This window comes from Neoarius graeffei, chromosome 7, assembly GCF_027579695.1.
Source record: "Neoarius graeffei isolate fNeoGra1 chromosome 7, fNeoGra1.pri, whole genome shotgun sequence".
In the NCBI taxonomy this organism is placed as follows: Eukaryota; Metazoa; Chordata; class Actinopteri; order Siluriformes; family Ariidae; genus Neoarius; species Neoarius graeffei.
This window is the reverse complement of record NC_083575.1, coordinates 419,856-434,650: the sequence shown is the minus strand read 5'-3', so window position 1 is coordinate 434,650 and position 14,795 is coordinate 419,856. Positions and strand designations below refer to the sequence as shown.

The window sequence follows — 14,795 nt, the reverse complement described above, 5'->3', positions numbered from 1 at the left end:
GCACTGCTTTGCGGCGAGTCCCGCGGGAGTGCAGGGCTGTAAATGAAACCTCTGATCATTTATTTTTCCAGTGTATGTCTGCAGAAGCCTTATGACTGGATGGACATGACTGGCTTGACCTGAAGGTTTTTCAGTTGGAAAACTTTACTCAAGAGGACATTGTTTATGGACAACAGGAAAAATGACTTTTTGGTGAATGTCATTATTATCCTTTGTAAATTCTATATCCACAGGTGGAAGGACATGAAGGTGAAACCCAGGTGTTGTGGATTTCATAATGAGTTTCTTTCTTACACTAAAGCCATTCAGGTCACGAAAACGAAAGATGCAATTAAACTTTTAAACATAATTGAAGAGCATGATTTACAAGAAAAGCCTGAGCCTCATAAATGTGTTTTACTTTTGTTTGTTTGTTTGTTTGTTTTGTTGTAATTTATATGCACCTGTTCCTTATGATCTGAAGGAAACATTAGTGCCAAGTAGTTTGTATATGGGTCTGTCTCAGAAACTGGTCTCTCATTTGAGACATTATGGTCAAAAAATACATTTTCTAATTTTACAATTTATTTGCATTTACTTAACACTCAATGTTTCTTTTGTCATGTTTAATAAGAATAAAGATAGCATCTTGCTTTATCTGGCCTCCACTGTGGAAAATTTTAACAATGTTCTGAAGTTCACTCGCATAACATGGAAATGTATGCATTTAAAAACCCTCTTTTATAACCAAGGAATATATTTTTCTATGCATATATTTGTTTCTTTAAATGCAATTATTGGACAGAAAAACAAAAACGTATTTGTTATCATTATTTTAAAATTTTACTCCTTAGTTTCGAATGTACGGAACCCCTAAAGGGACATGGAATAAAAAAAAATCACAGTAAAAAAAAAAACAAAAAACCTATGTACTTTTGCGAGATCTCGCAAAACTTTTTGCGAGATCTTGCAAAAGTTAAGCTGATGTACTTCCGGGTCAGCCTGATTTATTTCCGCTGGCTGGTCAGATTGTAAACAATAATGGAGAGTGTTCACCCGTGGGAGACCTGCATGGAGTTTTATTTTGAGATTGGCCTCAAATATAAAGACATAAAATCAGTACTTGCCGATAAACACGGCTTTCATATTAGTGAGAGACATCTGAAGCGACTCCTTAACGAACGAGGACACTAAAGGGACATGGAATTAAAAAAAAAAATAAGTAAAAAAAACCCCCAAAACTATGTGCTTTTGCGAGATCTCGGAAAACTTTTTGCGAGATCTCGCAAAATCTTAAAGGCTTATGGACTGGTGGTGGTAGCCCGGTCATTTGGGAATCAACAGGATGTCAGGAAGACCAACGAGTTATGGAGGAGGATTTGGAGCAGTTTCTGCGGTCAAGAGGGATCCCTCAAGCAGACATCATTCGCATGACAAGAGACAAGGTGGGCAAAGAATTAATTCAGTCACAAATAACGCTAGAAACTAACTTGGAGGAAAACGGAGTTAGCAATAATAGTTTGCTGTAATGTTAGTGCTCCACGTGAATTATGCCATTAGCTAATACAGTATATTATCTTATCATTTTGCCGTATATTAAGTTGTTCTTCTCACGCCACAAAAGTGGACATATCTGTGACATAATGCTAGGGCAGGAAACACACGAGAAGCTACACAGAGGCTACAGTCGTTGAGCACGAAGCACGAAACCATACTTTTGAAAGGCTCAAATATCCCGTGCCGAGGATTGCAGTGGCTGCAAATACTAAGAAAGTATTGTGCGTAGTGTGACAGTGTGACGGCTCAAATGGCGTTAAGAGGTAGGCTTGAGTCGAACATCGCACTAAAACGTAAGCAGTGAGCAGAAAACACATTTAGACGTCCGTTTGTTACTGGTTTATTAACACTGATTATAAAACACATAATAAATATCTGATTTATTATGTGACTGAGGTTTGTTACTGGTTTATTAACACCATAACGTTGGTGAGTCCTAAACAAATGTAAAAAAAAAAAAAAAACCCTACAAAATATCAGGGAGGCAGTTAAATCAGTCAACAGATCACTGAATTGTTTTTTACTGAAGTATTCATATGAATAGAACAGATGCGCTGTCACTGTTCATTTACTATTGAGCTGAACCTATTTAATTTAAAAGACAAATATTATATCTGTTATAGACTAATTTTATATCTGTTCTACAGAAGAAATTAATATAATGGACTTTGTGTAAAGTAAACCAGTTCTCTGCCCTTTCCCATTGCCTTTACACTTCTAATTTATGTTCAAATAAGCATTTCAAGTATTTAACCTAATATTGTCTGTTTGCAGGTGGACAAAGCAGTCATTTCTATTATGACTGATGAGCAAATGGCCAAATACATCAGTTCATATGGTGACCGAATATCTGTCCTTTCCTTCTGCAAGCAAACAATGTCCAGCCCTGATAAAGAGACTCTTATACAAAGAATAAGAGATAAAATAGAAACTCGGAAAATGAGCTCAAGGAGAAAAGGTTTGCAAAACCCAGGAGAGGGTATGTCAAGACAGAGAAACCTCTCAGCAGAAAAGTCTTCTAGGAAGATTGAAATTGGATGGCTTCACTTTGATAAAAATGAATATCATCAAGTGAGAACCAACAATGGTGGAGGAACAAGACATGTATCTGTAGAAAAAACATCAACTGTTGCTCAGATTTTGGAGCTAGGAAAGGAGCTGTTTTTCCCAAATGGGCACTCAACCAAAGGGCATACTGATGACTTTACCTTTGAGGTCTGTGATTTTAAAAGAAAGCAGATTCCTTTAGATGACACAGTTGGCAGACTGTACGAACAAACAAAACTGAAGCTGCTTAGATTTTACATTTGCACTAAAGAGGAAGGACCTTCACCAGATCAGTCTTCAACTGAAGAGGATTACTGTGAAGCTTCATCTGTCAGCATCCCTGAGGGAGCAGGTTCACAGTTGACCAAGGATGGATCTCACCTTGATGTACATGACTCCATTACAGATCCACTGGATCATGGACACTCATCTGACAGTGACATAAGCCAACAGGTCTGTGGCAGTAGGAATAACATTTGTTATAATGTAACAACAGCACCTCCTGTGGGTTCACCACCCACAGAGGTAGCAGTAGGGGTTTGGTGCAGTGTGGATTGGGTGGCAGTCGAAGGCAGGGGCCTCGACGACCTGACCCCCGGACACAGCGGCTGGCTGTTGGGACATGGAATGTCACTTCGCTGGGGGGGAAGGAGCCTGAGCTTGTGCGGGAGGTTGAGAGGTACCGGCTAGAGATAGTCGGGCTCACCTCCACGCACAGCTTGGGCTCTGGAACCCAGCTCCTCGAGAGGGGCTGGACTTTCCACTTCTCTGGAGTCGCCCATGGTGAGCGGCGGCGGGCTGGTGTGGGCTTCCTTATAGCTCCCCAGCTCAGCCGCCATGTGTTGGAGTTTACCCCAGTGAACGAGAGGGTCGCCTCTCTGCGCCTTCGGATTGGGGAGAGGGCTCTTGCTGTTGTTTGTGCCTATGGGCCAAATAGCAGTATAGAGTATCCGGCCTTCTTGGAGTCCCTGGGAGAGGTACTGAGGGGTGCTCAGACTGGGGACTCCATTGTGCTACTGGGGGACTTCAATGCTCACGTGGGCGATGACAGTGACACCTGGAGGGGCGTGGTTGGGAGGAACGGCCTCCCCGATCTGAACCCGAGTGGTGTTTTGTTATTGGACTTCTGTGCTAGTCACAGTTTGTCCATAACGAACACCATGTTCGAGCATAGGGGTGTCCATAAGTGCACGTGGCACCAGGACACCTTAGGTCGGAGGTCGATGATCGACTTTGTAGTCGTGTCATCTGATCTCCGACCCTATGTCTTGGACACTCGGGTGAAGAGAGGGGCTGAGTTGTCAACTGATCACCACCTGGTGGTGAGTTGGATCCGCTGGCGGAGGAGGAAGCTGGACAGACCTGGCAGGCCCAAACGTATGGTGAGGGTCTGCTGGGAACGTCTGGCCGAGCACTCTGTTGGGGAGGTCTTTAACTCCCACCTCCGGGAGAGCTTTTCCCAGCTTCCGAGGGAGGCGGGGGACATTGAGTCTGAGTGGACCATGTTCTCTACCTCCATTGTGGACGCAGCTGTTCGGAGCTGTGGCCGCAAGGTCTCCGGTGCCTGTCGTGGCGGCAATCCCCGAACCCGGTGGTGGACACCGGAAGTAAGGGATGCCGTCAAGCTGAAGAAGGAGTCCTATCGGGCCATGTTGACCTCCGGGACTCCTGAGGCAGCCGACGGGTATCGGCAGGCCAGGCGTGCTGCAGCTCGGGCAGTTGCGGAGGCAAAAACTCGGAACTGGGAGGAGTTCGGGGAGGCCATGGAGAAGGACTATCGGTCGGCCTCGAAGAAATTCTGGCAAACCGTCCGGCGCCTCAGGGGGGGGAAGCAGTACTCTGCCAACACTGTTTACAGTGCGGGTGGGGAGCTGTTGACCTCGACTGGGGACATTGTCGGGCGGTGGAAGGAATACTTTGAGGATCTCCTCAATCCCACCGTCATGTCTTCCACTGAGGAGACTGAGGCTGATGACTCAGAGGTGGACTCGTCCATTACCCAAGCCGAAGTCACTGAGGTGGTTTGCAAGCTCCTCGGTGGCAAGGCACCGGGGGTGGATGAGATCCGCCCTGAGTATCTCAAGTCTCTGGATGTTGTGGGGCTGTCTTGGTTGACACGCCTCTGCAACATCGCGTGGCGGTCGGGGACAGTGCCTCTGGAGTGGCAGACTGGGGTGGTGGTCCCTCTTTTTAAGAAAGGGGACCGGAGAGTGTGCTCCAATTATAGGGGAATCACACTTCTCAGCCTCCCAGGGAAAGTTTACTCCAGGGTACTGGAGAGGAGAATTCGACCGATAGTCGAACCTCGGATCCAGGAGGAACAATGCGGTTTTCGTCCTGGTCGCAGAACACTGGACCAGCTCTATACCCTTCATAGGGTGCTCGAGGGTTCATGGGAGTTTGCCCAACCAGTCCACATGTGCTTTGTGGATCTGGAGAAGGCATTCGACCGTGTCCCCCGTGGTATTCTGTGGGGGGTGCTTCGGGAGTATGGGGTTCAGGGCTCTTTGCTAAGGGCTGTCCGGTCCCTGTACGAACGGAGCAGGAGTCTGGTTCGCATTGCCGGCAGTAAGTCAGACCTGTTCCCAGTGCATGTTGGACTCCGTCAGGGCTGCCCTTTGTCACCGGTTCTGTTCATAATTTTTATGGACAGAATTTCTAGGCGCAGCCAGGGGCCGGAAGGAATCCTGTTTGGGAACCACAGGATTTCATCTCTGCTTTTTGCGGATGATGTTGTCCTGTTGGCTTCTTCAAACCAGGACCTTCAGCATGCACTGGGGCGGTTTGCAGTCGAGTGTGAAGCGGCTGGGATGAGAATCAGCACCTCCAAGTCCGAGGCCATGGTTCTCGACCGGAAAAGGGTGGCTTGCCCTCTCCAGGTTGGTGGAGAAGTCCTGCCTCAAGTGGAGGAGTTTAAGTATCTCGGGATCTTGTTCACGAGTGAGGGAAGGATGGAGCGTGAGATCGACAGGCGGATCGGTGCAGCCTCCGCAGTGATGCGGTCGCTTTACCGGTCCGTCGTGGTGAAGAAGGAGCTGAGCCAAAAGGCGAAGCTCTCAATTTACCGGTCGATCTACGTTCCGACTCTCACCTATGGTCATGAGCTTTGGGTAATGACAGAAAGAACAAGATCGCGGATACAAGCGGCTGAAATGAGTTTCCTTCGCAGGGTGGCTGGGCGCTCCCTTAGAGATAGGGTGAGAAGCACAGTCACTCGGGAGGAGCTCGGAGTAGAGCCGCTGCTCCTCCACATCGAGAGGAACCAGCTGAGGTGGCTCGGGCATCTTTTTCGGATGCCTCCTGGACGCCTCCCTGGGGAGGTGTTCCAGGCATGTCCCCCCGGGAGGAGGCCCCGGGGAAGACCCAGGACACGCTGGAGGGACTATGTCTCTCGGCTGGCCTGGGAACGCCTCGGTGTTCTTCCCGAGGAGCTGGCCGAGGTGTCTGGGGAAAGGGAAGTTTGGGCTTCCATGCTTAGACTGCTGCCTCCGCGACCCGGTCCTGGATAAGCGGAAGAAGACGAGACGAGACGTAACAACAGCAAGTTATGACAAATTGAAAGAGATTTTGCTTGAAGATTAAACTTCGGGTAGTACCTTCATTCAAAGATAATGCTTATGTATTTCATAAAACACAGAATGAGATGCCAGCAACGGGAAACACTTATTTTCTCACCAGTAAGAAATAGGGTTTAATAGTTTTAATAGGTTTTAGCTTCTTTGAGCCATATGCATTTTTTGCACACCATTTGATCTTAAATGTTTCTCTATTCCATGATTTTTAATTACTGCTGACAATAACTGTGAAAATGTGTCTCTTATTTATTGCAGAATCTCCATTTCCAGTTGCAACAAAGACCCAAACGAAAAGCAATGCCTGAGACTGTGACAGCACAAGGTCCAAGAACATCACAACCCTTTCGTTCAACCCCAAAAGACATTGAAACCATTCACACTGGACAGTGGCAGGACACCAATGCAAATAATCATGATTTGGAAGTGCACTGGAATAATCTCCAACCTTCTAATGATTTCAATGACTCCATTGATATTGTTGACCTCACTGGAGCAGCTCCTAATGTCTCCCTACAAACAGAGCCTGAGCACATCCGTCAAGTTAATTTTGATGAGGAACCGGTAGCAGATGATGCAGATACAGTCCTATGGGATCCAGAAGATAACAGCAGAGCAGATGGAGATGAGGCAGTTGTAATCACATTGCACTACATCAACAGTGAGGATATCACACAGGTAATAATTCTGTGATGAGATTAGGAACATTTTGCGGTATAGAAATAGACTTATTTTATCACATTATTGTACTGGCACACTAATGAATAGATCATGCTACTACTAATATATATCATTTAACGCTCTTAAGGCAGGCATATTTGCTCAGATTGATTCTCCATTTTTATATCAAATTTCTATATCAAAAAATTTTCCTGAACTTGTCTTTCTAATGTATAGTACTATGTCATGCACAGCGTGTCTTAAAAACTGAAAAGTCATCAAAGTCCCTTTGAATTGATTCCTGGGATTGGGCAGCAGCTCAAATAAGCATTTTGTGACTTAATGATGTTTTTCTGTTTTGGGAATTTTAGAGGTTTGCTTTTTTCCCCCCATTTCTGAAAATCTGTGGATTTTTTATGACTAACCTCTGATGTAGACAGCTAATTTGGAAAGACTTTTATAAATTCCAGTCTGCAATCACATCACAGACTTTAGGGTCAACGTGTCTCCTGTCATTTATACATTGTATTTTATTCATTCTTCAGAGTACTGAGATGAATGGACTCCCAGTGCCCTCATCTAATGACCTGCCTACACTAGCTCTGGAGTCCATAGATGGGGAGGCAGTGCAAACTGCACAGGTAAGATGCTGATAATGATCTGATACTCTAGGAATCAGCTTTTAAAAACATTTCTGTAATGTCTGTGAGGCTCTGGAGTAGCTCTGACGGGTCAGTAACTGTGATGAGGTCATATTGATACTACTACAAGTTAGAATATTTTCACCCTTGCTTCATTGATTAAACACTAGTTTTGTGGATGTTTTGTTCTTCTCACAGCACAGTGGACCGACTCTTTTACCACAAGATCCAAGCAGCCAGCCTTCGCTATCAACCTCACCTGACAACCCAGGGAATCCAGAGAACACGCGGCGTATGTCAATTCGTAGGATTAAAGTTGTTGAAGATCTTTTGTCTGTATTTATGGACAGTAGCATAATGTATTTGACTCTTAAGATGTACTTTGTAAATGAAAATGCTATTGATGATGCTGGAGTGTCAAGGGAGGTTTACACTGCATTCTGGGAACAATTTCTTGAACAGTGTGAAGGGGAAACGGAGCGAGTGCCGAGGCTGAGGCCAGACTTCTGTGAGGCTGAATGGCAAGCGGTTGGGCGGATCTGGGTGAAAGGGTTATTAGACCACGGTGTCATGCCCGTGAAGCTCTCAAAGGCTTTCATTTTAGCCTGTATTCATGGCATTGACTCAGTTGATGTAGACGTCCTGATGACATCATTTTTCAATTTCCTTCCTCCTGTTGAGAGATCAGCTGTTGAGAAGGCTCTCCAGGGGACAATGGAGGAAAGTGATGAAGAGGATTTGCTTGACCTCTTTACGAGGATGGGTTCCCATTTCCTACCTCCAAAGAACAGCATGCAAACTGCCATAGAAACAATGGCTCACAAGGCTATTCTACAAGAGCCAAAATACATAATCGATTGCTTCTCCACACCCATGGCAGTTTTGCAGCATAAACTGTCAGAAAAAGGAAGTGTATTGTCTCTTTATGAGGCAAAGAAGGCCACAGGCAAAAGAGTGTCGCAGCTTTTGGAAACAACAAACATGGTGCTGTCACAGAGAGAGCAGGCAACCTTTAACCATCTCCAACGTTACATAAAAAATGCTGACCAAACTAAAGCTGAAAAAATCCTGCGTTTCTGCACTGGTTCATCTGTCATGTGTGTTGACAAAATCATGGTATGCTTTAATGCTGAAACTGGACTAAACAGAAGGCCTGTTGCTCATACCTGTGGTGCCACCCTTGAAGTACCCTGCACGTACAGCTCTTACCCTGAATTTCGTACAGAATTTGACAACATCCTGTCCAGTAACTACTTTCAAATGGACATCCTCTGAACCTGAGAGGGCAGTCCTGATCGACACCCAGTCCTGCGACACTCTTTTGCCTGAGAGGGCAGTCCTGATCAGGCCTCATAGGAACAGGCCTCTGTTATATGGCTGATCATGTTCTTGATCAAGTTCTTGTTTTCACATCTAAACATTTGATGCACTTTACTGTGTGTAGGGGAATGTGCAATTCTATTTTATTTTTTGTCTTAATTTCTTTGTCTTAATTTAATTTTAAAATGTGCATCTTAATTGTATTAGTGTCATACCAGTTTGATTACTCTGGAAAATCTGCAGAAATGTTATTAAAAACATTGTTATTAAACATGTCGGTTGTCCGATTTCAGATTTCTAGGCCAGTTTCAGATGAATTACTAACCAAGACAGCAAGTTTACAAAGAAGTGTTTTTAAAAACAATAGTGCTTTTCATGACCAGCAGTTCAAAAGCCAAAGATGTTATCCTATCATAAAACGTTGAGAAAACAGAATATTCACTTTTAGAGATTAGACATTTTAATTGTACAGTTAAAATTCATACAATACTGACAGCTTCATTATATACATGGACTTTTAGTAGTACTTCAAAGTTTGACACTGATTTGATTTGCTAAAGCAACACCGGGTGAAGATCAATTGTGTACTGTGACCCATACGTCAAGCCAAACACGTTTCAAGAAAAAAGTTGAAATTATTTAAAATGACAATAGAACACAGTGAAATTGTAGCATGGTGATAGCAAGGAAAAGCTCAACTCTGGCTTCTACAGGACACAACTCAGGACTTACACTGACAGAGATGCACTGATGGCCTCTCTTAAGCGCATGTACAGGTTCACAGCCTGATATGGATCTGCTGGTAGATTCAGATGGCTCTCAGCCAAAAAGATATTGCACAGTTCATATACATCCAAATCACATGGTATGGTCTGGCGAAAGACGCACTGGCTTTTGCACAATTGAATATCTTCATTTTCAACTGGGGAAAGGAAGTCTCTTGTCCTGTAAAGTTCAGGCATGGCATACATGACATTAGGCCGACCACTGGGGACGTTTGTGTTCTTCGAGGGCCTGATGGTGTGTGCGTTCCACACCTGTGCAGTGTCATCCAACTCACCCTGTTAAAAATAATACACAAATGTAATTAGGAGGGATGCACATGCATGTCAACTTAAATCATGCCCACCACACACACACACACACACACACACACACACACACACACACACACACAACTTCTCTCACTCTCCCCTTTCTATCTTTTCCTCTCCTTTCCCCCTTTCCCTGTGTCTCTCCACCTTTCATCCTCTCTGTCCCCCTTCTCAGTCTCATATACACAGGTACACATACATGAAAACATTACAATTGATAAATTCACCTGGATGAGTCCCATGCAACAGAACTGCAGGAGGCTTTTATCCAGAAACCCACCATCAAAGAAGCCGTTATCTCTGAGGTCGGCGAACAAGGATAACCAGAACTCCACGCACTGGCTGCGAAGAAAACCCCACCAATATTCAATCCTTTGATTGGCGGTGCTGGCTCCTTCCAAGTAACTGTCAATGCTCTCTGGGGGTGTGGGGACGAGGAAACGCTGGAAGTCTTTGACGTGGACATTTTCAGTACCAAGATCGCCTCTGACAATTCGAGGGCAGCCCCCTAAACGCTGCACTACTTCAATGTAATAACCTCCGATTAACTTTGGGTCATTACTTGTTGTGTAGGCATTAAGCCACATTATTTTCCTCGAAAAACCATCAATACATCCATGGACGCATATGCCATATGGTTTCAGTTTATCATAAGAGTCAATATGCCAAATGAAGTTTGGCCCTTTTGAAAAGTAGCTCCGTCGTCTGAGACGTCTTGTCTGCCTTAACGACACTCCTCTCGGATCAAGCTCCTTCAACACCAAGCGCACGTCTTCTTTCCTCACTCGTAGTCCATGTTCTCTGCATTTAGCAAACATCCAGCGGTAACCATGAAGCTGTCCAGATGATCGTAGTTGGTTGCTAATGAATTCAACCAGGACCGCCAACTCACAGAACGTTTTCCTCCGAAAGTGTCCTCGTTCGTTAAGGAGTCGCTTCAGATGTCTCTCACTAATATGAAAGCCGTGTTTATCGGCAAGTACTGATTTTATGTCTTTATATTTGAGGCCAATCTCAAAATAAAACTCCATGCAGGTCTCCCACGGGTGAACACTCTCCATTATTGTTTACAATCTGACCAGCCAGCGGAAATAAATCAGGCTGACCCGGAAGTACATCAGCTTAACTTTTGCGAGATCTCGCAAAAAGTTTTGCGAGATCTCGCAAAAAGTTTGCAAGATCTCGCAAAAGTACATAGTTTTTTTTTTTTTTAACTTTGATTTTTTTTATTCCATTTTTAAATTTGATTTTTTTTTTAATTCGATGTCCCTTTTTTTAACTTTGATTTTTTTTTATTCCATTTTTAAATTTGATTTTTTTTTTTTATTCGATGTCCCTTTAGGGGCTCCGTACGAATGTTCATCAGTTATCATACATTTTATTAAACTTTACTTTGTTGTGCCTGCAGGATATCATGTAGATACACCCCTTATTTTGTAATAAATTATCAATTAGCATAATAGTAATACACAGACAAAAGTTTGAAACTGTCACACAATATCCCATTGATTTATTCAATTATTTGCTTTTTCATCACTCACATAACATGGAAATACATGTTTTTTTTCTTTATTAGTTTCTTTTTACAGTGAAGATATCATTACTTGTATCACATCTGAACAAGTTGCAGATTTACACTCTGTATTAAAATGTAATCATTCTCACAACTTAAAGTTAAATTATATTTTGATTACAACCAGGTCAGGGGGCGCTGGTGCTGTAGGAGCCGCGCTGTGTGCTGCTTCAGTGTCTGGTCTTGGCACTCTACACACTCCCTGTATGCACACTTCTTTTGCCATATTCCGTCATCCTGACCACAGGTCAGGAGATCGATGGCATGGTAGCCATGCCTGATGCGAACAGCATTGTCTGTCCTTCCAGTGATGGCATTTAGGGTACGAAGCTTCAGGTCAATGTTTGTGCAATACTCACACAGACACATTCTCAGCTGCCAGTCTTGCCGTGGATAAATGTACCTGGGTTTGCACTTGGCAAAGTGAGAGAAGCTGACCTTCGTTGACCCTGCTGGTTGTGTGGCAACAAAGTCATCGTAGACATCTCTCAAGGGCTTCGTCAACAGTGATGCAGCCTGGCCGGTTTTTGATGAGACAAGCTTTTTGTCAGAGATGGGGCAGGAAACACTTTTGTAATATTCCTCAATCTCTTTTTTCATCTTCTCTCGTTTCATGTGCTTTGATGCAGCCAGTGAGAAAATGCTCCCCTTGCTGACTGCTCGGATGCTGCTGGATCCTTGAAGATTCAGGTATTCAGGTATTGAGGAGAACATGGTGAGTGTGAAGCAGATCTTTATTTCGCCTGGTGTTGTTCTTTTTCAGCTCAAATATCACAGATTTCCCGATCCTGTGTTCTAATGACTCTGGCTGGAGCGTTTTGAATAGCTGCTTCTTACGAGGTGCAAGGGAATGTACAATATCATTCAGAGTCTCTATGAGTCTGCAAGGACTGTGTGGAAAAGTTGCATAGGCCCGAGCCTTTGCCTTTCTTCTGGCTCCTTGACTCCATGATGACAATGGGGTGCAAGTGGAAGCCTGTGGTATGCTGCTGGATGGCTGGGAAGCAGCAGCTGCAGATACTGAAAGAGTAAAAATTATTAAATAAACTTGTAACAATTTTTGATACACAAGTGTGTAACTTGTAAAAAATATATTTCAATAATACTATTTAAATATAATGTTCATCAATATATTTCTATTGTAATGTTTAATGCAGAATTTCACAGCTATGATTAATTTCATAACCAGGATATAACGCAAAGTGACGATTCTAAAACATCCATCAGTCTACAGTTTATAAAAAAATTATGATAATCATTCACATCAACATCTTTAAAAATCTTTTTTTGACTGCATGCACTAGAACATTCAAAGAAAAATCATTCAATCAATATTTTAAATAGAAAATTTTATTATGTTCATATTATTATCTTTCTTTTCACTACCGGTAAACACAAATAGATGGGAGATATTTCCAGAAAGCAGCTGAACAATGTCAATAGTGGCCATGATGTTCAGATTAAATGGCTTTTACAGCTTTATATTTTAAGAGTCACTTAAAATAGAGAGCTCTGAGAAATTACAACTTACACCAAACATTATAACTAAGTGGAATTTACTTCCCACTTTCTTAACTAGATTTAAGTTTATTATTATTAGACAATACATGGTACCTCTTTTGTTCGCTCGCTTTTCTCTTTCCGGCTGGGCTCTCTTCTCCCTCTGACGGCGTTGTTTCTGGGGATGTAAGCTCACCCACCACTTTGCCTTCACCTGCCTCCACTTCTCTCTCTGCTCCTCTTTAGCAGATCGAGTCAATCTAGGTTGCTCTGGCTGCTCTGCTTTTTTTCGGGCTCTCATCGCCTGCATCTGAAGCCTGCTTTGTTCTCTCTGAATGGCCTGTACACACACACACACACACACACACACACACACACACACACACACACACACACACACACACAAGTTAGCTTTGTATTTGACAACTTTTCAACACGTTATGATGAATAACCCTGTTACATAAAAATGAAACTTGCACTAATTGCAATATTCAGGTATGCTTCGCTTCATTCATTTATACTGCCATACACATATTCTTATTGACAAATATATCAACAATAGATCCATTTGCAAAATATGTCTAATGCACACTTTGATTTAGGTTTTTGTAAAAAATGTACTATCTTTTCTTCAGAACAATTTTTTCTGTAGGCTTTTGTTGCCTCCCTGCCTCTTTGGATGTATTCAGCCCATCTCTCAGGTTCATTTTGTTGCAGTTGGTCTTTCCAATCGCGTGTCACCTCAGCGGCAGTTTTCCTTTTTTTGAGAGGTGGGGATGGAGTAAGGCGGAGTGTGTGTCTCTAAAAGACGGATCCTTAGCCTTGAACTATGGCGCAAAGCCATTGACCTGATTAAAAGTAAAACAGCTTAATGATTTTTATTAGTAAATTTTGAATAAATTTAGAATCAATCCACAGGTATTGAAGGTTGTTTTAAAAAAGTATCATCTCATCTCATTATCTCTAGCCGCTTTATCCTTCTACAGGGTCGAAGGCAAGCTGGAGCCTATCCCAGCTGACTACGGGCGAAAGGCGGGGTACACCCTGGACAAGTCGCCAGGTCATCACAGGGCTGACACATAGACACAGACAACCATTCACACTCACATTCACACCTACGGTCAATTTAGAGTTACCAGTTAACCTAACCTGCATGTCTTTGGGGGAAACCGGAGCACCCGGAGGAAACCCACGCGGACACGGGGAGAACATGCAAACTCCACACAGAAAGGCCCTCGCTGGCCCCGGGGCTCGAACCCAGGACCTTCTTGCTGTGAGGTGACAGCGCTAACCACTACACCACCGTGCCACCCAAAAGTATCAGGATAATTAATTAAAACAAGAAATGTTAGCAATGCGTACACCAAAGCTCATCCGAAAGATTTAGTACAGTCACAAAGCATTCTCAATCTTCACAGAAAAATACTAATTACAGCAAATTATTCCTGCAACATTCTTGTGCATGCTAAAATACAACCCTGATTCCAAAAAAGTTGGGACAAAGTACAAATTGTAAATAAAAACGGAATGCAATGATGTGGAAGTTTCAAAAATCCATATTTTGTTCAGAATAGAACTTAGATGACATATCAAATGTTTAAACTGAGAAAATGTATCATTTAAAGAGAAAAAATAGGTGATTTTAAATTTCATGACAACAACACATCTCAAAAAAGTTGGGACAAGGCCATGTTTCCCACTGTGAGACATCCCCTTTTCTCTTTACAACAGTCTGTAAACGTCTGGGGACTGAGGAGACAAGTTGCTCAAGTTTAGGGATAGGAATGTTAACCCATTCTTGTCTAATGTAGGATTCTAGTTGCTCAACTGTCTTAGGTCTTTTTTGTCGTAT

At 43.2% G+C, this 14,795-nt stretch overlaps 3 protein-coding genes across 3 annotated transcripts; 2 read left to right on the top strand and 1 right to left on the bottom strand.

The window, feature by feature from the left end:
• Nucleotides 1-986: 986 nt before the first annotated feature.
• Nucleotides 987-6,271, top strand: LOC132888551 (uncharacterized). Its single transcript, XM_060924596.1, has 3 exons — nt 987-1,424; nt 2,311-3,036; nt 6,221-6,271. The coding sequence occupies exons 1-3, from the start codon at nt 1,347-1,349 to the stop codon at nt 6,269-6,271; spliced, it is 855 nt and encodes a 284-aa protein (XP_060780579.1). The 5' UTR covers nt 987-1,346.
• A 147-nt stretch (nt 6,272-6,418) lies between these two features.
• On the top strand, nt 6,419-9,014 carry LOC132888990 (uncharacterized). The gene is made up of 3 exons (XM_060925086.1): nt 6,419-6,833; nt 7,361-7,456; nt 7,655-9,014. Exons 1-3 carry the CDS (start codon nt 6,456-6,458, stop codon nt 8,729-8,731), a joined length of 1,551 nt encoding a protein of 516 aa, XP_060781069.1. The 5' UTR covers nt 6,419-6,455; the 3' UTR covers nt 8,732-9,014.
• A 226-nt stretch (nt 9,015-9,240) lies between these two features.
• On the bottom strand, nt 9,241-10,948 carry LOC132888991 (uncharacterized). Its single transcript, XM_060925087.1, has 2 exons — nt 10,098-10,948; nt 9,241-9,837 (listed from the first exon to the last, which is right to left on the bottom strand). The coding sequence occupies exons 1-2, from the start codon at nt 10,929-10,931 to the stop codon at nt 9,505-9,507; spliced, it is 1,167 nt and encodes a 388-aa protein (XP_060781070.1). The 5' UTR covers nt 10,932-10,948; the 3' UTR covers nt 9,241-9,504.
• Between the last annotated feature and the right edge of the window lie 3,847 nt (nt 10,949-14,795).

What these genes read in the sequence shown, in the direction of transcription:
- LOC132888551 (XM_060924596.1), top strand. Translation starts at nt 1,347, where the DNA reads ATGGAGGAGGATTTGGAGCAGTTTCTGCGGTCAAGAGGGATCCCTCAA. An exon ending in TTCGCATGACAAGAGACAAG is followed by an intron (nt 1,425 to 2,310) that starts GTGGGCAAAGAA and finishes GTCTGTTTGCAG; the next exon opens with GTGGACAAAGCAGTCATTTC. An exon ending in ACAGTGACATAAGCCAACAG is followed by an intron (nt 3,037 to 6,220) that starts GTCTGTGGCAGT and finishes CATAAAACACAG; the next exon opens with AATGAGATGCCAGCAACGGG.
- LOC132888990 (XM_060925086.1), top strand. Translation starts at nt 6,456, where the DNA reads ATGCCTGAGACTGTGACAGCACAAGGTCCAAGAACATCACAACCCTTT. An exon ending in ACAGTGAGGATATCACACAG is followed by an intron (nt 6,834 to 7,360) that starts GTAATAATTCTG and finishes TTCATTCTTCAG; the next exon opens with AGTACTGAGATGAATGGACT. An exon ending in AGGCAGTGCAAACTGCACAG is followed by an intron (nt 7,457 to 7,654) that starts GTAAGATGCTGA and finishes TTCTTCTCACAG; the next exon opens with CACAGTGGACCGACTCTTTT.
- LOC132888991 (XM_060925087.1), bottom strand. Translation starts at nt 10,931, where the DNA reads ATGGAGAGTGTTCACCCGTGGGAGACCTGCATGGAGTTTTATTTTGAG. An exon ending in GTTGCATGGGACTCATCCAG is followed by an intron (nt 9,838 to 10,097) that starts GTGAATTTATCA and finishes TATTTTTAACAG; the next exon opens with GGTGAGTTGGATGACACTGC.